Genomic DNA, 22,161 nt, shown 5'->3' with positions numbered 1-22,161 from the left:
TGTGTGCTGAATATTGAACTCAGGTCCTCTGCACTCTTATTCCCTAAGCCACCTCTCCAGCCCCCAATCATCAGTCTTCCCCCGCTCTCTGTCTCGGTATGTGAGCATGGNGGTATGCCTGCCACTGGTCTGAGAGCAGCCTCAATGTTGGCCCCCACTGTTCATTTCCTTAAAACAAGGGCTCTTGTTTACTGCTGAGTACATCAGGCCAGCTGACATGGAAGCCTCTGGGGATTCTCCTGTCTTGCATCAGGCCATAGGAATGCTGGGATTGCAAACACGTGCTACTGCTCTGTGTTGGTGCTGGGTTTTGAACACTCTTTGGACACCTTTGANCATCCTCATCCTTACCCAGCAAGTGCTTTACACACTGAGGCATCCGTGACATGTTTTCTAGCATATGAAGTTTAGGTTCTTAAAGCAGTGGAAGTCATAGCAGACCATGAGCTAAGCTAGCTTCTCACCTCACTTGCTCAGCCCTCTCTAAAGTGCGGATGCCAGTCGTCCTTGTTCCTAGGGTTGTTGAGAGATGAGATGAGGGAAATTGGTCATGAGATGCCTAAGCAAGACNAGAGCTTTTTCACCGCAGAGTCTGGTGTCGCTTTTCTTTTCTGGGAAATTGAACTCCCATCCAGCAGGTGTCATTCAAACAAAAGTGCTGTGTTCTCTGCCCAGAGAGTGAAGAGGGTGGGTTTCCCAGAACCTGTGATTTCCTGGGAATTGTTCTGTGACCTGGGCTCTTCTTGGGAAAGGCATTTTTATACAAATTTAGACCCAGGGGNGAGCACAGAGAGTGGTCAGGATTAGAATCATCCTTTGCATCCAAAAACCCATAGAAGACCATCAGGTCCAACTTTTTTGGTAATACAGTGAGAACCCCACTGGGCCCAGACNTAGAGAAGAGCTTGCTCACTTCAGGGGGATGGTCAGGTGTTTGCCACTGCTAGCATTCTTCAAGCTGCTGTCTTGACAGCAGGTCCCAAGAGTCAGGGCTGGAGACGGCTGTCTTGGTGTGCAGCATTTCACACCTTCATCTTACCTGCTTTTCTTGTCTCTTTCTCATACAGAACTCTCAATGCCTTCTGATCAATATGAGCTGCAGCTCCAGAACAGCATCCCAGATCCTCAGGGAGACCCTGCCCGTCCTGTGGCCATCCTGACACAGGACACATCAAGAGTCACTGCCATGCAGATGGGACAGAGCAACCTGGTCCTGGGCCACAGGAATATCCTCCGCTCTGGCACCGTGTCGTGCCGACTGCTTTGAAGCCAAGTTGTTTTTCTCCCTTAAAGCCAGCCAGGACTAAAAATAGCACTGTTTCCCCATCTGTCTGAAAATCAGAAAGAGCCTAAATAGCAACCCGCTGAGTGGAATTGCTCACCTCTGTAGATGACTCACAGAGACTCCCAGAGCCAGGAGTCTGGCGGAGGCATACGTCATTCCAGGCCTCTGGAAGCTTCCCAGGAACCACAGCCCCTCCCCTCAGAGGGGGCCTGGCAGAAGCTGTGTGAGTACTGTGCGAACACTGGCACATAGGTTGTTGAAAACCCAAGATGGATTGTGTGCCCTGGGGTCCCTTGCAGTGACTCGGCTTTGTAGGGCAGATGGTACAGTAAGGTTCTTGACCCACCAGCATCTTCGTTCTAATTGGCCTAAGCTAGGGGTTCCTATCTGTGTGATGCTCAAACCATGTGCATCAGGCAGAAAGCCCTGGCTGCTTTACCTTTTGTACCTTATGTTTAATACCTTAATTAAGAATTCAGGTATCCGTATGCAAGGAGCTTCTAGGCTCCCCAACAGCACCATCTATGTGGTTGAAGCCGGATACCTAGGTAAGTCTGGCCCCCTGGGGTTTCCTACACATTGATTGCCTGTGATTCCATCATTTGAGAGATCAAAGAGTAAAAGCAAGACCTGAGATTCAGCTCAGTGGTATATGTCTTAGCTAATATGAGAATAGTCAATCCCTTGGACCAGTCAGCAAAAGCAAACCCACCTAACTGCAGAGGTACAGTAGCTCTCACTCTGGCCATCAGTCCTCAGCCCTGGCAGCATGCAGACCTGAGTGCTGCTCTGGACCTGTCAAGGTTGGGGACCCTGTGCCTAGCTGATCATCTTTAGGTTGGTGTGAGAGTTGGCACTACCTTGGCAGGGAAGAAGGGGGCATCAGAGAGAGGAGGGAACCACCTGTAGCAGTAAAAGACCCTGAAGCCCAGGTGGATCTGGGAGCTGCAATGATAGCCAGCACAGAGACCTTTAGGGCATGTGTGTCATGGGAGTCACCATGGTAGTATTTTCTTTAGTCTGAGGCAGCTCACCTAAGGAGCTCACAGCCAGAGTTCAGTCTGGAGAGCAGTGGCCAGATGGACAGCAGTACCCTTAATTAAGATCCTCTTGTCAGGGAGCTTGTGAACCTCTGGTGGTGCAGCACCCAGCTAACAGGCACCAACCCCCCCGTATGCCTCAAGGACCCTTTGTGTCTTGGCAGCATGCTTTGCCTGATTGGCCTGGGGTGAGACTTAGCTCCACAGTAGAGGTTGGTACAAACAGGTGGCAACAGTGTGGTAGGAGCAAACACCAGGGCAGAGGAAAGACTTCGGGAGGTTCATTGGGAGGCAGGTGCTGTATCAGACTGATTTTCTGTGGTGGGAAGGGCACCTGGCAGAGTGAGCAGCTTACTTGGAGCTATGGAGATGAGAAAGCAAACAGCATTGTGGGAATAGAAGTAGCTAGTGTTGCATTGTGTGTGTGGGGTGCGGGGTGGAGGAGACACAGGGCTAGCTAGGTGCCCTCAGAGCCCAGACCCAGATACATCTTATCCAGAGCTCTCAGGAGCTTTAGCCTAGGATCCAAAACCTGTTCTAGCTTCAGACTTAGACCTGTCATCCCTGAGAGTTTAGACCTTCTGCGGATACAGGTGAGACACAGTATCACCACAGGTTACTTGTGTTTCAGCCTTAGAGTCTACACTGCCATGGTCTTGAGTGGACTTGTATGGCCTTGGGATAGACTCATATTGGCCAATGGGTAGACCAGCTGAGGACTCAGAGTCTAAATGAGCTATGGCCTCAGACTAGATCCACTGGAGCCTCAGACCTACTGGGAAGTCGGAATTCTGGTTGTCACAGCCTCAGAGCTTAAACCTGCTGAGGGTCAGATTCTGGGTATGTTCAGTGTTGGACCCAGGAATCAGGAAGACCAGCTGTGGTTTCTCTAGGTTGGGAATAATGGTAGCCATCAGGTTCTGGGCCCTTTACATGGGTGGGTGTGTAATTCTTAGCCTCAGGTTCTCTCTCAGCCCTGCTGCCCTTGTATCATGAGTGTTGAACCCTACCTCATGTTCTAGGTTTCACAGTCCACCCTGGTGACAGATGGGTGCTTGAGACTGGACATCTGTATGCAATTACCATCGAAGTATTTGATAGATCCAGCAACAAGGTCTACCCATCTGANGTGAGTGCCCTCTGGAATTCTGATGGGGAGGCCATGTGGGATCAAGAACAGCCAGAGCCATGGGGTTCCCACATAGGCAGACCAAAGCTTCCTGTGATACTCCTAGGGCTGTGGAGATAATGTCATCGGGTCCCTGGAGCACTTCAAGATGTTGATAGGCGATGAGTTGGCATTATCCCCTCATGCAAGGTTGGGCAGCAGGGCCTGTGGATAGTGTTGGTGGGGGTTGAGGGGAGGCTCTGCACATTGGCCTCCTGCTCCTTACATGGAGTCCCTGAGGCTAAGAGTCCATTTAGCTTTGGAGAGGGTTAGGTGTCCAGGTGCACTTGCCACCTCCCAAGAAGCTCTCAAGCAATCAAGGCTACTATGTTTAGCTTTTTGGCTCTAGAAAGGCATGGCAGATGAGTTGGAGAGTGGTGGCCATTCTTCTGTCCCTTGGGAGAATGTCCTAGCACCCTCACATAGATCACACAGTCACTTGCTGTGGTGTTAGAGATTTTAGAAGCAAGCCAGGTTCTTTTTTTCTTTTGTAGAGGTCTTTCTGTCCCCTGTTAAGCAGTGACTAAGCCAGTCACTATGTTTGAAGTCGGATTTCAGAGACTCAGTTTTCTTTTTATATTCTCTGGTTCCTTCTTGCAACTCCAGGACATGGGAGGGTAACCGTAGTCTGTCTGCTGCCCTGAGGGTCACACACTCAGCCAGGACCGTGGTGCTGGGTCTTGGGGGCCTGCCTGTGCTCCATGTGGAGGGGGTCAGAACACTGGGACTTCATTCCTTTTGCCTGCTTTGTTTGAAAGGCTTTCAGGCCACAGAGGCTGTCAGCCTGGCCTCCCTGCCACCTTAGAACTTTTCCAGTCTTTTGATATCACACTCATCTTTTTTTTTTTTTTTTTTTGGTTTTTCGAGACAGGGTTTCTCTGTGTAGTCCTGGCTGTCCTGGAACTCACTCTGTAGACCAGGCTGGCCTCGAACTCAGAAATCCGCCTGCCTCTGCCTCCCAAGTGCTGGGATTAAAGGCGTGAGCCANCACGCCCGGCTCACACTCATCTTTTAGAAGCTCCCATTATCTACCTTGCTTGCCTTTCCAGAACATCCGAATTGAAGCTGTGCTTCCTGCTGAGTTTTTTGAAGTTCTGTCGTCTTCCCAGAATGGATCTTATCATCACATCAGGGCTATCCAGAGTGGCCAGACGGCCATCAGTGCAACCCTCACCTCTGTGGTGGACCAGGTGAGCTGATCTCAGCCCTTTTTCATGTCCTAGCTGGGCCCCCATGACCTAACTCTGAGGGCAGAAATGTCAATTGGCAGGTACTTTGCCCCACAACCCACCTGGTGCCACTGCTCTGATACCTGAGGAAACTGTCTTAGGGTTTTTATTGCTGTGAAGAGACACCATGACCACAGCAACTCTTATAAAGGAAAGAATTTAACTGTGCTGGCTCACATTTCAGAGATTTACTCCATTATTGTCATAGTGGGAATCATGGTGACATGTAGGCACACACAGTGNTAGAGAAGGAGCTGTGAGTTCTACATCTGTTTCCTCAGGCAGCAGGAAGAGAGAGTGACAGTGGGCCTGGCTTCAGTATTTGAAACCTAATAACCCACCCCTAGTGACACACTTTCTCCAACAAAGCCACACCCACTCCAACAAGGCCACAGCTCCTAATAGTGCCACTCCCTATGAGCCTATGGGGGCCACTTTTATTCAAACCACCACAGAAACTTTCCCACCTGGGGCTTGAGCTCTGTCCAGGTGCCCTCTGGCTGTCCAGAGCCTGTGGGTGTGAGGAAGTCCTCCTGTTGCCACAGACTTCTTTTTCCACCACCCTGCACCTATTTCTATAAAAACGGTGTGTACCTTTCAAGATCACACACAGAATCTGTTTGGGGATAGCATGGCAGCAGGCCCACTGGCACTTAATCGGTTTTGTCTGCTCGAGTCCTCCAGCTTTGGTTTTGTCTTATACTGAAAAGCCTCATCAGCCCTAGTAGGGAGCAGTATTTTACCAGTTGGCACATTGTCAAGGGTGTTCCTCCTGCCTCATACAAGCCCTCCAGACCTGTGAGAGGCAGCATGTAGAGAGGAGACAGGAAGGATCTACGCCCTAGACAGTGGTTCCTCTAGCTAGACAGCAGGTGTCTCCATCACCAGCACTGCTGCTCTGGGTTTTGGATAAGATGTTCCNGGCCTCAGTTTCTTTATCTGTAAAGTAGGAACAGTGACATCCATCCTGTGAGGGATACCCAAGGAATCAAATAAGTAGAATTTACATGATGGGCCATTAAAGATCTAGAATAAGCCTCCCCACTAAGTCTGCTGTCTTCCATATTCTTAGGAACACAAAGCTACCTTTTATGGCCTGGTATGCCCTTCCTCAGCGAAGAAAAGTGTCTTAGTGACAGGAAAATACCTAGTGATAATGTGGTTGCCGTGGTGACAGCAGCAATCTCATCCTTGTAGGACGGAGGGGTCCATGTGCTTCAGGTACCTGTGTGGAACCAGCAAGAAGTAGACATTCATATCCCCATCACACTCTATCCCAGCATCCTGACATTTCCATGGCAACCAAAGACAGGAGCCTATCAGTATACCATAAAGGTAGGTGAGATGCTGCCTGTGGATGTTTTCTTTGGGGTGTTTCCTTGGGATGTTGGCGGTTTGTTGGTTTGTTTGTTTGTGTGAATTCTTTTTTATGTATTTATTGAGACAGGATCTAAACTATGTAGTTCTAACTAGGTTGCTTTAGAACAAACTCTCCTGCTAAGTAAGCCTTTGGCGGATTTTCTTGATTGATGATTGAGCCCCTGGGCAGGTGGTCCTGGGGTGCATAGGAAAACCACTGAGTGGGGCACAGTGATGAACCTTAAATACCAGCACTCAGGAGGCAGAGGCAGGCATATCTCTGAGAATTCATGGCCAGTCTGGACTATATAGGAAGTTCCAAGACAGCCAGGCCTACATAGATTCTGTCTCCAAACAAACAAACAAACACAGAAAGAAAGGGAGAGGGAGAGGGAAGGAGAAAGAAAAGAGAGCANGNTGAGCACTTGAGTCAGCAGCAGTGTCATGACTTCCGCATCAGCTCCTGCCTCCAGAGCCCTGCTTGCCTGAGTTCCCCCGACTCCTCTCATCTTACGCTGTGCCTGGAAGCATAAGATGAAATAAATCCTTTCTTCCTCACGTTGCTTTTGGTCCTGGTGTTTTTCACATCCACAGAAAGTAAACAAAGACAGCTAAAACACAGAAATAGAAAATAGGTCTGAGTTCTGCTTAGCAGTCGTTCTTCTAAAAGATTATTATTTTTAAAAGTAATATGAATATAATCATAGGCAAACCTGAATTCAAGTGGAAATACCACCTTCCCTACTACATGCTTATCATTAGTGCCTCGTGACGCTTCCAATCCCTGGTCCTCAGGGACTGCACTCAGCTAGGGCTTAAGCTCCCACTAGTCAGCCTGGTCCCGTCACTCGCTCCTGTGGTCNGCCTGAAGACATGATGACAGCTGTCCTGTGTGCNCTGGCATGTGTACACTAAAATATGTCACCTTTCAGGATGTTCTTCACTGAGAGTTTCAGGTTGATCCCTGATCTAGATAGGGCCTGTCATTCACTTCTCCAAAGATGGTTAGGAGCAAGCAGAGCTGTGTGCTGGATGTGCTTGTGTGCCCAGAGCAGAATTCTGCTGTAGGATCCATGACTAGGGAGGTTTCTGCCCAGGTCTGAGCTCGGGTCATAGCTGCGAATTTGTATATCAGTNTCCAGGTCCCCAGAACAGATCTAGAATGGAGATGGACAGAGAAAGTGGGGAAATGTTGGCCTGTGCGACATTTTTCCATGGGCAGGACTTTGGCTGTGTGTGCAGGTATGATTTTGAATGTATGATATGTGTACATGGTATGCTAATGTGTATATTTAAGAGTGAGCCCATGAGTGCGTGTGGTGAATTTATGGTGTCAACATAGGTGAGTGTGAATGAATGTAGGGGTCAGATGTGACTGAGTGTAAGGAGACATGCGAATAGTGAGTGTGAACAAGTGTGTGAATATGTGAGTGAGAAAGAGTGCACACTTGCCCCAGCCCTGTANATCCCCAGGCAGGGAGTGGCAGGGGGCTGACAGATCCCATGGTCATTTCCTTCCTAGGCCCATGGAGGCAGTGGGAACTTCAGCTGGTCTTCGTCAAGCTCCATGGTTGCCACAGTCACCGTCAAGGGGGTCATGACCACAAGTGGTGACACTGGCCTCAGTGTGATCCGGGCTCATGATGTTCAGAATCCTCTCCATTTTGGCGAGATGAAGGTAAGATGGTGGCAGGACATCCTATGGAGAGGCTCAGGACAGGTTCCAGCTGCCCCTCTCACCTGCCCTCAGGCCGTGCTCAGGGGTTTTATTCCTCTGCCCAGTGGTTGTGCTATGTGGAGGGTTGATGGGCCCATCCCAGCTCTGATCTCCAGGAGTCAGGCCCCATAATAAGGATGGACAGAATACTGCACACCAAACAGTGACTGGCAGAGCCTGAAAAATCCACAGCAACAGCCAGGGGACATGAGTAACCACAGAACAACAGTGGGAAGTTTCCCACACAGAAGGCAGGACTCTGAATTAGAAGGGCCGCCAAGGCTGGACTGAGGGCTTCCTGGCTCCTCTTGCTCTGTTAAGGTGCAAGTTCAGGTGTCCTGTTGCTGGTATTTGATCCTGACTGACTAAGAGCCCAGGTGCTGTCAGGTAGGGTTGCTCACTACATCTGTGCTCCCCTTCTTACCCCGACTCTCATGCTGTGTCCAGTCCCAGCCTCCTCTTACATTAAAGGGGTGTGGGTTTTCAGTGGGATCCACACACGTATGTTAAACATAGGTTTATCCTCAGTTACAGGTGAACCTATCAGGCCTGACAGAGGAAGTGCAACTACCCACTGTTGGGATCAGTTATGAGTCCTTTGCCTCAATCCCTTCCTTCCCCTGTAACTGACACCAAAGGCAGTGCTCAGCAGGCCACACGTGCCACAGTTAAAACTGACTGCATGGCTACATGGAATATGATGGGTAGTTCTCTCCTTCTCTAGGTGTATGTGATTGAGCCCAGCAGCATGGAGTTTGCCCCGTGCCAGGTGGAGGCTCGAGTGGGTCACACCCTGGAGCTGCCCCTGACAATCAGTGGCTTCATGCCCGGTGGGGGCAGTGAGGTGGTCACCCTGAGCGACTGCTCCCATTTCGACCTGGTGGTGGAGGTGGAGAACCAGGGTGTGTTCCAGCCATTGCCAGGTAAACCAGTAGCAGAATTGGGGCCCAGATGCTGTGGGTTATCTCTGGACACCAGAGGGGCCANAACATGAAGAATGGCCTTTCCCTGNNTTCTTGTCCTTCCTGAATCCTGCCCGATGTGTTGCCTTTGTCACTCCGTCTCTACGTTCTTTTTTCTTCAGTGTCTGCAAAGTGTCTCTTCCATGCCTGAGTGGAGTCTCCTGCACACATTTGTATTTCAGTTCATGAAATGCAACAGGTGCTCACACTATGATACACACATGGGGTTTTGATTAGTTCAATCATAATGCCNGTGACAGGCCNAGGCCACCCCTGAGTACATTTTTTTCTCAGCCTCCTGTCTTGGGGATAGTATTATTGGTAGTGACTGTGACAGTATCAGCTTGCATGTGTTGAGCAGGCAGTTTGCCTAGCTGACCTTATCTAGATCATGCACCTATAACAGGNGGAGCTGCTGGTGGACCAGGCATCCAGTGACGACACTGGGGCAGCTTAGTTGTTTATGGCCACATGTGGCCTGTACAGGGATGAAGCACAGACCTGCAGCTCCAGTTTCTATGAGTTGTGGCCTCCCAGAAGTGTGGCTCCAGGGAGGGTAAGGATTTTCAGCTTACAAAATCCACAAGACACTTGGGAGTAGGCTGTGGGCAAGAACAAAGATAGCATTCAGTGAGTGACTGTGCCCATGCCATGACCCAAGGTGTGCAGCTCAGGCAGGGATTGTCTCATGGTGAGCCTAGAATGCCAGGACCTATCCCATCATAGAGGTCTCAAGCCTAGAGGCTGGGAGCCATTGGAGGTGTTTGAGCAGAGAGGGATCTGAGTCTCTAGTGCCACAGATGCTTTCCAGGTAGCTGTGTGTACTCTGTGGTTGTAATGACATCCAGAGCTACACAGAAGAAGAGGATATCTCTAGAAAGTGCCCAACTAAAGCCACTAGCTGGTAGACTCAGAAAATGTAATGTTTCCACACGTTAGCTATTGTGGGTGGCAGAAGTGGCATTCTAAAGGAGAGGGACCACCAGCAGTCAGAGATGGACTGTCCCATGTACTGATCCCACTGTAGGGTGCTACTCAGTCTTTGAGGGAAACCCAGGGCCTGTAATTCAACATCCACAGTGCTGTTAGGCCTCTTCACTTACTGGTATGATGTTCGATCTCTCTGAGACTTGTTTTCTCCATGGGTCATGGGAAATGGGTGCAAGGGCACCTGCATCCTGAGAGGGCTACATGTGGACAGAACATACGGAGGGTTTTTCAAGGAGTCCAGGTTCTGAAGACAGCAGCCAAAACAAATCCTGTGTAGTCAAAATTTCCCTTAGAAAGTGCTGGNATCTCTCTCAGTGAGCAGGGTGTTGGATGGAAATCTCTGGGACTCAGCAGGCTTGGGCAATGGATGTCTTATATGTGNGAGAGCCACCTTAGGGCGCACATGACCTGTGGAACAGATATGGTTATCAGGATAAGTTAGGTGAGTCAGCTTCTNCAAGCCAGGGTACACAGCAGGACTCTGAGGAAGGGACTGTATCGGGTTCCCTATTGGGCAAAAATAACTATGGACTGGGGCAGATCATTTCTTAGAAAGGTTTAAGATCTAGAATACGTAGAGAACTTCTGTGTATCAAAAATAAAACAGAGAAATGACTCAGTGATGCATAAAGGACTTGAGCAGATATTTCTGAATGTTATATGTCATNGGCACATTGTAGGAAAAGATGCCCACCCTCATCTATCACCACAGAAATTCAGAGCAAAACCACCTGGAAAGGGCTGGAGAGGTGGCTCAGTGGTTAAGAGCCCATGTTGCTCNTCTATAGGACCAAGGTTAATTTCCCAGTACCCACGTTAGGCACCTCACAGCTGCCTGTGACTCCAGTTCTGGGAATCCAACACCCTCTTCTGGCCTCCACGGGCATCACATGCATGCACTCACATTACACACTCATAGTTAAAAATAAATTTCAAAGAAGAGTACACCCATTGGGGCAACTACCATTACAGCAACAGAAAGCATTAGGGTGTGTGGAAACTGGAATCCATGCTCCNCTGGAGGATGTTAAAGATAGCCACTGTGGGAAACACTATGCTGGGTTCTCAGAACCCTAAACAGAAGCAGTATGACTCAGAAGGTCCCATTTCTAGGCATAGACCTAAGGTTATTGAAAGTGCGAATGTAAAGACGTCTTTGTCAGCCTATAGCAGCATTTTTCACATGTGCAGGGAGCTCAGTCGNGGACTGGGCAAGAGGCATGTTCATCTCTAGGAAGGAAGGTCTGTTGTGGTNCCTCACTGAGAAGCCTTGAGGACTTTGTGCAGAGTGAACTAAGCCAGTCACATGTGGATACGTGCTATGTGGTTCTACTTAGGTGAGCTGCCTATAGGAAGCAAGCTCTTAGAGACAGGGAATAATGTGGATAAAGGCTGCCCGACCATGAAGACTCTAGGACTTTGGGGAGGCAGGCAGACCAGCACAGCTCCCCACCCCTCTTTATTTAAGGCTGTTCTGATGGAAATGGGGAGGGCCTCTAGGGAAACCTGGGCTGCTGGTAAGCTCGCTCTTGACCTGGATTCTGGATATGGTGTGTTGAGCACATGGGGGAGATGGGAAGCCATTGCCAGTTGTATTTGTACCAGATCTGTGTGTAATATACATGAATCAGGTTTTGCTTTTGTTTAATTGTGTTTTGTGGTGCTGGGGATAGAACCCAGAGCTCTCTTTGTGCTAGGCAACCATTTTACCACTGAGTTACAACTCTAGCCTCAAGTTGTATATGAAGACCAGAATGAAAAGGGGCCCTTAGCTTACCATGTCTTCCTCTTGAAGAACAAGTTCATGTTAACATATGATTTTCTTTGTGCAGGGAGACTGCCGCCAGGACCTGAGCACTGCAGTGGGGTCAAAGTGAAAGCCGATGCCCAGGGGTCTACCACCCTCCTCGTGAGCTACACACACGGCCATGTACACTTGGATGCAAAGATCACTCTTGCTGCCTACCTGCCCCTCAAGGTGAGTTGTCCCTGTCCTTTGTCATCTGCTCTGTCTGTCCCCCACCTTCTCTTTAGTGTTCCTGGAGGTTAGATGATGGTCTGTCTCCACAGATCCTGTGGTTTTTTTTTTTTCTTTCTTTTTTTTTTCCTAAATTGACAATAAGCTAGGGTCATATGGAAGAAGGAACCCAGTTGAGAATATGTCCCCATCAGATTGATTTGTATACAAGTCAATGGAGTGTTTTGAGTAATGATTACTGTGGATAGTCCTGGGTTGTATAAAAAGCAGGGTGAACAAACCAAAGAAAGTTGCTCCCTGGTCTCTGTTTCAGCTCCTGACTCCAGGCTACTGCCTTGAGCTCCTACCCTGACTCCCCTTCCTCATGGACTGTGATTGGGATGTGTAAACCAAATAAATCCATTCCTCCCCACGTTGCTTTTGGTCATGGTGTTTATCACAGCCATAGGAAGCAAACTAGAATAGTCACCAAGTGCTGTNAATGGTACCTGTGGGCAGGCTATGAGTTCCTTAACACCACAACCACCCTAGTCCATAAGAAGCTTCCTGCCAAAAGCTCTGTGAGTTCTCCCTTTGCTTAGTGGAGACTCTGAGGGCTGTGTGATCTCACTGGCTAATTCACAGTTTGCTTCAGTTAGTGTTGAGAATCTGTAGAGNGCTGGGCACTGTTCTCTGCCAAATATAACACGGGCCTAGAGACTTGTGCTGGGTGCCTCTGCACACAGGTGAGGAAGATAAAGCCAGGTGTGGTCGTGTACAGCTGTAAGCCCAGCACTGAGGTGCCTGAGGCAGGAGGATCTTACATTCCCGGCCAGTCTAGGCCTGGGCTCAGTGATGAGACCTGTCTCAAAAAAGAAAACAAAACAACCCAAATAACCTGGAGCACAAAAGGAAATCGAGGAGAGCTTGGGAGCAAGACACTGAGCTGGCCCCGAGCAAGCTGGCCAGGGGNACCCGAACCCTGTGCATGGCCTGTCTGCCACGACACACACATACACGCATACACACAGAGCATTCCACACCAGAGAGCAAGCCTTGAGCNTGCTGGGCAAGCACTTGACCACATCTCAAACCTTTTCATTTTTATTTTGAGATAGTTTTGCTATGTAACCCAGGCAGGCCTTAAACTGCTTCCTAAGTAGTGGGAATTACAGACCTATGCCTTCACATTGGCTAGTTTTTGTTTTTTAAAGCACAGTGTGTAAGTNTGTGTTGGGGTGGGGGCTGGAGAGACGGTTCAGCGGCTAAAGCAGGAGCTGGAGAAATGCCCAGCCATTAAAGCACTGGATGCTCTTTCCATTCAACTCCCAGCATCCACGTAGTGGCTCACAACTACCTGGAACTCCAGTCGCAGGGAATCAGAGCCCTCTTTGTCCTCTGTGGATGCATGTGGTACATAGCTATATACCCAGATAAACTATTCATAGAATATAATAATAAGAAGGAGGAGAAAGAAGGAGAAGAAGGAGAAGAAGTAAACTACTCATAGAATATAATAATAATCATAAGTAGTAGTAGTAGTGGCAGTGTGGTAGGATTAATGTATATGTTCAGTCTTATGCCCTACATTCAGCACTTGGTAAGTAAGTACTGTGTTGGGACCTGTGCGAAGTGCATCATGCCTTCCCAGAACCTTCTTTGTGAATATTAATGTGTTGCTGGCTCTTACCTCTGAGAAATGAGCATGAAAAGCATGTTTTTGTTCATGAAGTCCTTTCTCTCCCATGTAGTCTGTGTTAGGATAGATCCTAGGTAGGAATTTCTAGGGTTTTATTTTATTTTATTTTGAAACAAGGTCTCTATGTGACCCCAGCTGGCTTAGAATTTGCTATGTAGCCCAAGCTGGGCTTGAACTTGTAGAAACCCACCCCTGCCCCTGCCTCTTGAATGCTGGAATTAAACTGGGCACCAGCATGCCCTGCACTCTAGTGTACCCCCCGCTCCCGTGAGGACTTCATTCTTAGCCCCTAACTCATGGCCACTCTGTGCCTGATACCCATGTGACGACTGAATTTCAAAGAGGACACAGGCTTTGCCTGGCAGTCCCCCAAGCAGGGTGGGAACCTTACTTCTATATGCCTAGCATTGCCTGGCCACCTCCTCCCAGAGCAATGCTAAGCTTTCCCCTTCTTTCTTCAGGCTGTGGATCCCTCTTCTGTTGCTGTGGTGACCCTGGGCTCCTCAAAGGAAATGCTATTTGAAGGAGGCCCCAGGCCATGGGTCCTGGAACCTTCCAAATTCTTTCGGAATGTCACTTCTGAAGACACAGGCAGCATCAGCCTGTCTCTCTTGGGTCCTCCAGCCTCCCGGAATTACCAGCAGCACCGGGTCCTCATGATCTGCCAGGCCTTGGGTGAGCAGGTGAGTAGACAGTCACCCTCAGTGCCACCTTGCCTACTGGGAGAGACAGAAAATCTACTCAGTCCTCGGAGAGCTATGAGAATGTTGTTCCTCTTGTATCCAAGAACATGGGAGTCCAAGGCTCAGTGAGGTGGCCTGCNAACTGAGTAGAATGTGGCTGTTGGAGTCCCCANTACACATCAGCTTTCTTAAAGCCACCTGTCGGAGTGGCCTCCTCTTTCCCAGGGCTATAGTATCCCCCATCTACTGCTANAAAGTAGGGGTAGACGTTTGAGATTAGGAGTCACAAAACCCCATGTTTCAGAGTTGGGCAGCTGTCAAAAAGATTGTGACCCTGAACCTGGGTTTAGCACACATACTTCTTCTTTCAGGATTTGGGGGGATGTGGNAATGCCTGATGTGTGAACTTTTGGTTGTTTTGAGATAGGGTTTCCCTATGCAGCTGAGGGTGGCTTGAGTGGAACGTACTTTATTATTATGTAGCATAGGTTGACCTTGAACTCACTTTGCCTCAGCTTTCCAAGTGCTGAGATTACAGGCATAAGTTATTATGCCCAGTTTCAGAATTTGGTTTGGTTTTAGTTTTGTGCTGAAAACCAAACAATATTGGAAGATTAAGAGAACTGAACCAAGCGTGTCATATCCTGAGTTCCCGCAGAGCCTGCATGGCTGGGCATAGTACCCTATTCCTCAGACTAGGCCATGTCTGTGTGTGGGCCTTGCACTCTTCTGGCTTCTGATGGATCTGTTTCTGAGAGTCCCCAGACGGGAACAGAGAGCAGGCAGAACCATGAACTGAAAAGTGAGAGTGAAAAGAATGCAGAGTCCGTTGAAGATGCACATGTACACCTTGACAGAGCCCCCTGACATCAGCAATCCACAGCAGGCTGCTGTGTCAAAGGAGTGCATGGAGAAAGGCCTCNCTAGAGGTGCTAGTAGAAGTATAGGGCAGTATTAAGAACAAGAAAAGCTGAGGCTGAAGAAATGGCTCAGCGGTTAAGGGCACTGACTGCTCCTCTAGAGGACCCAGGTTCAGTTCCCAGCACCCACATGGCTGCTCACAACTGTCTGCAACTCCAGTTCCAGGAGATCCATGGATGTGGTACACACACACACACACAAACACACACACGGTGCACATACATGTAGGCAAAATACCCATATACATAAAATAAAACAAATAAATCTTTTTTTAAAAAGGGAACAAGAAATGCATAATACCAAATATTATTTAAGACTAAGAGTAGCAACGAATTATCTTGGCTTGTCTGAGTCATTGGAGTTCCTGCCTTGGCCTGTAGAAGTTATAGGTCAGGTCTCCTCTAAGGCCTACACTCTGGGCTTCCTCACTTGTGGTATCATGGGCAGAAAGTCAGGAGGTGCCTTCCTCCTCCTGCCTCAAAGCAGACTGTTCTGTCCTCAAGTTGTGTGTCACGGAGGAGGCTGGGGATGCTAGCTCCCTCAGGTGCAGCTGTTAGCTGTATTGCATATAAAACCAGAGGCTGCACTTGACTTCAGTGGCCCCCGTCTAACCACAAGCAGGCCTTTCTGACAGCTCCTGCCCTGTCCTGTGAACTGTTGCATAGTTGGCCTCTCTCCTCTAGCTCGGAGGAGCAAGTGGGCCTGGAGTCAGGTGGTTCCACCTGTGGGTCTGGCCTCTCCACTGGGCTTTGTCCTGTACATCCCCTTTTCTGACCCATTCCTTCACAGTTAAGGTCTCTTAACCTTCATGGTGCAGATTCCTCCATCTGTGTCTCGCCTTGATGGGTGTGAAGTTAACACAGATTCCTCTTTCAAATGTCCAGGACCAGATTCAGCTATGGAGTTTTCCTGATGTCCTGGGGAACCATGAGGCATCTCCTAATCTGCCTCTTCTCTGAGATGTTTGTAGATGGTACCTGGGGTATAGGCATCGTCACTGTCCTACGGACGTTAAGTCTCAGTTCAGAGAGGAGGGACTACGCTCAGGTGTCTGACTGCTCCTCTTGTTCCTTTAGGTCATTGCTTTGTCCGTGGGGAATCGGCCCAGCCTCTCTAACCCCTTCCCTGCTGTGGAGCCCACTGTGGTGAAGTCAATCTGTGCTCCACCATCCAGGCTCACTCTCATGCCTGTCTATGCCCTCCCGCAGCTGGACCTATCCTGTCCATTGCTGCAGCAGAATAAGCAGGTGGTGAGTATGGCCACTCTTGGGGAGGGAGGAAACGTTGCTTGGGGAGGGAGGAGACATTGCCTGGTGGATCGACAAGAGAACCCTAGCTCCCTGCACCCATGCATGGTCTTGACTGTTCTGAGAGCTGGGACTCCATATGCAGGCACCTGAATCTTAACAGCCAGAGCTGTGTGGGGTGTTTCCATTTGCACCTTGCATGAGGGAATCCAGGGCCTGCAAAGGTGGGAGACATTCCAAAGTCCAGTTGCATAGCTGCTCCCAGCTTACAGCGAGACATACTTAGCTTCTGGTTTTCTATGTTATAGGGGCNGGAAGGTGACAGGCACTTGTTAGAAGCCAATTTGGAGTTTTGGTCTTTTCCCNGGCTAGTACTAAACAGTTCATCTTCACTTAATTGTGTGCCCAGTGGAGCCAGTCACAGCCTCAGTCAGCTTCAACACCATAGGGGAAACTGATGCTCTGTGGAGCTCTGCAGTCCATAGCTCATGGGCATTCACTCAGTCCCATGTCTTTGTGTACTGTCAGCTGATGTCAGTGGCTGTCATGTCAGAGCACATGTGGGTCAGGCTGGCTGAGGGGGTGGGGCACAACAGTTCATGGTGTGTTAACTCAAGATGGGTTCATTGGGTTGTGACCTCATCCTAAGTCCAGGAGCTTCTGTAGTAGCCAAGCAAGACACAACCCCTCAGGCCCCACAGCTTCTGATTCCAGACTCGCTGTTGCCCTCTGCTGGGCACCTGAGGAGCTGTAGAGCCCTTGTGGAGTGCCCTGTGGTTTCAGCTGTTCATGTGGGGTGTTGTCTTTGTGTGTGNTCAGAATGGGATTGGGAGCTGTGAGGAGAGAGGACATCAGCATTGTATTGTCACAGGGCAGGGCATTCCAAAGTAAGTGTCAGGAGGGGAAGAAAGTGCCTGGGACCTTCAACCAGCAGCTGTGCNGGTAACACCTACAGGTTGGCTTTCCCAGAAGCTGGGACAGATCCAGTCTGCTGGTTTTCTATGTTAGCTAGAAACAGATGTCAGCTCTGGAGTCTCATAGCCCAGGGCCCTGAGTGCATCCAGCTCAGGGATGTGGAAAGTAGCCTCGGCCCTGCATGGAGGAAGGAAGTCATGGTTTCCTCGTCCCTCCAGCACATACTCTGGTGTCCCTCCTNTGCACGTGGTGGCTAAGGCCAGTTCTGTGGGCTTGGAACCTTCACCTCGTAGCCTCATCTCCCCCATCACCNTGACTATCTCTGAGGTGGGCAGAGTTGAAAATGTAGAGCCAGCTTTATCCATCTCCAAACCCAGAAGCTCCTCCTAGGGTCTGTGTTTTCCCAAAGTCATCTCAGAGTAGGGGAGCCAGGCCTCCCACACATCTGAATGAACCTTCTGATGCTGAGTGTATGTGTCCATAGCCTTTCCAGCTGTGGGGCGGGTGCTGTGAGCTGGGTCCCTGATGGGTGAAAGACAGCTTTGCCTTTGATCCTCACCCGTCTGTTCAAAGCTTGGTTAGGAGAGCTGTACAACTGTAATGCCTGGGGCTTGAGGACCAGCCTTCATCTCTCCTGTTGGGGGTCAAGCACAGCTGTTTCCCCTACTGCTCTGGTGTGGATCTGTGAGGCGGTTCTGCCTTCTCTGGCCCTTGTTCACCCTGGAGCTGAGAATAAACACTCCACAGACCCCCACTTATCTCCTTCACTTGCTTCACTTGTGCCAGTAAGGATGGTTTACAGTAAGAGGTACATCAAGGAGTGGGAAGTGTCGTAGGGGGGGTTACAGACTCAGAATCTGCAGGTGGCTTAGCCCCAGTGTCTGCTGCAGAATCAATGACTGCCTCTTTTTTTGTTTTTTGTNTTTGGCCTTGGATTGGGGTGCTCAGAGAAAGACTTCTATATCTCAACTTGGAGACTTGTTGAGATGAAATCCTCAAGCCTTTTTAGCTTTTTGTTAAACCATATTATTGCATAGTTACAGCATATACGGTGTGTGTGTGTGTGTGTGTGTGTGTGTGTGTGTGTATACATACATAAAATCTGTGAACTATCAAATCAGTCTGGGCAACCCTTCCTCTCAAATGATATTTCCATTGTGTTGGGAAGCTTTAGACTGCTCCCTTTGGCATTCTTCGTGTAATCGATTATTCTGGTATTTAGTTGCCCCCCTGTGCTGCAGAACCCCAGAGCATACTGCTCCCCATGTTCAGCGCTACATCCGATCCTTCTCCCCCCTCCCCGCCGCGCCCCCCCCCAAGCCTCCAGTGACTCCCGCCTGCTCTACTCTGCTTCTGTGAGATCATTTTAGCTACCACACATGTGTGAGGGCCCACATCACCTGTCTGTGTGTGCATCCCTCTCTCTGCCTGGTTTGTCTGCAAGCTTTACCTTTTAGTTCACATCTGTTTTGTGTAATTGTCCTTGGTAGAGGGAACAGCATTGTGCTAAGTTTGGATTCTCAGGAAACATCTGTCTGCTGGGCTCCCAGCCAGAAGCAGGGAGCAAAAGTCAGTGAAGAAGTTTCACCATGATTCCAACATGAGAGATAGTTGGCCTGTGTTCAAGCCCTACCTGCTNTGGGAACCAATGATTGATGGTGACAGAGTGATGGGTTATGTGACTGGATGTAGAGTCCAGAGAGTANCCATGATACATTCTGTGTTTTCTGCTTAAACCTGCTTGTGGCTTACAGTTGGGCTCAGTGGCAACACCAAGTCCCTTCTGTGGCCTGTGGAATCTTGGGACCCTGGTCCCTAGCTGTTCTTACCTCTGACTCTATGCCTTTCATGCTTGAATACGTTGTCATTCCCCCTACCTGGTGTCAGTCCTAGGGACTTGGATAGGCTGAGCCCTGGGGCTTGTAGCTCCCCCTTTCCTGGCCCCATGCCTTCTTTACTGTACCTGCCCCTGCCCCTTATTTCTTTATCCAGATTCTTCTGTGCCTTTGGCTTCAATTAAAGGCGTACCTGCCTCTGCATACCTGACCCCTCCTCCCAGTCCTCTCACTCCCTGGTTCCTAGAGTGACCTATTACTGTAGAATTTGCTTGCCTAGTTCAGTCTCTGCCAGTCACCAGAACAGAGCCTGGCTCCTGCCAAAAGCTCAGCAAGCAATCGTGGGTAAGTGAGNGCCAAACCAGGAGCACACTGCCCCTGAGTCCCTCTGAGAGGCACCCTCGTGTAGACTTAGGGACACTAAGANAGCAAGAGCATGGGGAGTGGGTGCTAGCCGGGAGAGCATCGACCTTCATGTTGAGCAGTCTGCGCTGCTGAGCTGCAGCAGGACAAAAACCAGATCACATACAGATGTGCCTTCCCTGAGTTTAAGCATGGGTGAGGAGCCCAGCAAGGGGTTTCTGGTCTGTCTGCAGCCAGACTGGGTTAGTCCAGGGCTACCTTGGACTGAAAGGTGATGGCGTGACTCTGGAGCTTGACTCAGAATGGACTGCATGTTGTTGGTGTCAGCAAGAAGTAATGGGCCTTGGACACAGAACTGCCGTGCGATCCATCAGTCCCTATGTTCCCAAGCCATGGCCAGCCATTCAGGCGTGGCCCCTGCNATTTATGGTCCCATTAGGGGACCTTGAAGAAGATATATCCCCAAGGTGCATCTAGGTGCAGTATCAATTTAGTTTTATAGCTCTCCAAATCCAGAGGCCACCTAGGACATGTTTGCAGAGTAAATTATTGGCAAGGTGAAACACCAGTATGGAGTCAACCAGCGGGAATGATTGACTGTAGTCAGACCAGGGCAGGTCCAGGTCTTGCAGGCAGGTCATCCAGTGTTNCTTTTACAATCTTGGGTGCTGCTGTGTACCTGGGGACTGATTAGTCTGGGATTGGGTTGAGCCGGTGCCTAAGGAGCAAACAGTGNCACAGAAGTCCTTGGAGCATCTGGCCTGCTGTGTTCTGCTCTAAGCCTGTGAGAGTGTGAGCAAGTTCTGGAAAGAGTCTGAGCCACAGCATTTCATTTTGTAAAGTGGGAAAGTTCTAGTCAGCCTGNGGGCATGCTTGCATAGAGCTGATGCCTTTCCCAGAAAAGCACTGATTTTCTACCAGAAGCTGGGAGGAAGGGTGAGATGTCTGGGGAAAGAGCTCTGCAGTCCCTGCCCACACTCACAGCTCTCCAGTTTGTGTCCTGCCCAGTTAAAACCCTTGATGTACCCAGTTGGAGAGCCAAGTTGCTGATATGAAAGAGTGGTTCTTAAATTGCAGCATGCTTAGTCATGTCTGGAACCAGGAGAAATACAAGAAATTGGAGAGGGATCCTAGAGGTAGAGGCAGGAAGCTTGGTGCAACATCAACCAGGATGGCCATGTCACATTAACAGCTCCCAACCCCACAGCTGCATATCTCAACTGTGCAATGTAAGCTCAGCTCTTGCCTGCATAGTGCAAAAGTCTCAAGATGTCCATCAGTAAGAGCCATTGTACAGCAAGTTTGTGCTTAGGCCTCAGAGGGTCCCCTGGAATTACCACAAATCACTTGTCACATCTCACTAGACTTAGTGAGTTACCCTAGGGTGACAGGATAGTCCTTCCTTCTGGGCTGTGCCTGAATGGATTATATCAGCTGTAAGCTATGTTAGAGCCCACCCCCATCACAGTGTGAATTGTGAATTTGTCTCTCCAAAACCACAGTACAGGATTCATATTTAAAATAAAGTCCTGGGTCAGTAGTTATGAGTGCTGGGTTCAGTTCTCAGCACCCACATGATGGCTCATAACCATCCTGCCCTCTTCTGTCCTCTACAGGCATGAGGCTTACATATGTGTATGTAGGGAAAACATTCAAACACATAAATCAATCAATCTAAAAAAATTATATGAAAAAAAAAAGTCCCAGCCGATAGGTTTTGCTTCCTACCCTGACCGAAGCAGCCAAAGATGGAGGCCTTTCTGCCTTCCTGAGCAGGAAGAGCTGGAGCCAAGGGNCAGTCCAGATTTAGGGAGATACTCCTGCCTCTCCTTGGCTGCCTCTCCTTGGCATGTACCCTGTGTCCGTTTGTTAGGGAAAAGGGGAGTCCTTATCACCCCTGGAGAAAAAGGAGCCAATCTGGGCAGAACTTTGGGCGCCTGAATGATGGCATTCCTGAATGTTGGTTATAGCTCATCTCTGCCCCTTCACCAGGACTGTCTGAGCCACAGGGAAACTCCCAGCTTCATGGCATGCCTGTGGCAGGCAGTAGTGCCAGAGTCTTGGGTGTGGCCCTAGCATCTGATCATTGTTTCTTTTAGGTTCCAGTATCCAGTCACCGTAATCCCCTGTTAGACCTGGGTGCCTACGACCAACAGGGCCGGCGATTCGATAACTTCAGCTCTCTGAGCATCCAGTGGGAGTCCTCCCGGCCATTGCTGGCCAGCATTGAGCTTGACCAGCCCATGCAGCTGGTATCCCAGGATGATGGGAATGGCCAAAAGAAACTACATGGTGAGCCAGGTCTTTAGCTAGAGGGCCTGGAGCTGGAAGAGATGTGGGAAGGATCCTACACTAAGTTCATGCCTCGGACCTCAGGCGTCATTCAGAACTGAATCATGGAACAGAGAGAGAGTTCGGATCCCCATCCCTCCCTTTTTGAGACAGAGTCTCACTGTAGCACTGGCTGGCCCAGAACTCACTATGTAGACCAGACTAGCCTCAAGACATTGAGATCCACCTGCTTCTGTCTCTTGAGTGCTGAGATTAAAGACATGCCATGACAGTTGGCTGCTGATTTTTTTTTTTTTTTTTTTTTTTGTTTTGTTTTTTTTTTTTTTTTTTTTTGAGATAAGGTCTCCTTTCTATGCAATCAAGCTAGCCTCAAACAGATCTTCTTGTCTCTTGAGTGCTGAGATCTCACACCTGGGTCAGTATACCCAGCTTCACTATTTCTTTAATCCCATTTAGGCATGTGGGGTAGGAACCAGGGGCTCAGGACCCAGAGCAGCCA

At 49.4% G+C, this 22,161-nt stretch overlaps 1 protein-coding gene across 1 annotated transcript in view; it reads left to right on the top strand.

Moving 5' to 3' along the window:
* The window catches only part of Nup210 (nucleoporin 210), a 105,995-nt gene that overhangs the window by 42,709 nt on the left and 41,125 nt on the right, over window positions 1–22,161 (top strand). Inside the window, exons 6-16 of the mRNA XM_029478233.1 lie at window positions 1,068–1,226; window positions 1,765–1,833; window positions 3,348–3,454; window positions 4,543–4,683; window positions 5,920–6,057; window positions 7,604–7,759; window positions 8,523–8,721; window positions 11,583–11,728; window positions 13,868–14,089; window positions 16,087–16,260; window positions 21,470–21,662. Coding sequence (XP_029334093.1) covers window positions 1,068–1,226; window positions 1,765–1,833; window positions 3,348–3,454; window positions 4,543–4,683; window positions 5,920–6,057; window positions 7,604–7,759; window positions 8,523–8,721; window positions 11,583–11,728; window positions 13,868–14,089; window positions 16,087–16,260; window positions 21,470–21,662 — 1,704 coding nt within the window. The remainder of the gene's footprint in view (window positions 1–1,067; window positions 1,227–1,764; window positions 1,834–3,347; window positions 3,455–4,542; window positions 4,684–5,919; window positions 6,058–7,603; window positions 7,760–8,522; window positions 8,722–11,582; window positions 11,729–13,867; window positions 14,090–16,086; window positions 16,261–21,469; window positions 21,663–22,161) is intronic.

Source organism: Mus caroli, chromosome 6 (assembly GCF_900094665.2).
Source record: "Mus caroli chromosome 6, CAROLI_EIJ_v1.1, whole genome shotgun sequence".
NCBI lineage: Eukaryota > Metazoa > Chordata > Mammalia > Rodentia > Muridae > Mus > Mus caroli.
This window is presented reverse-complemented; position numbering and strand designations above follow the sequence as displayed.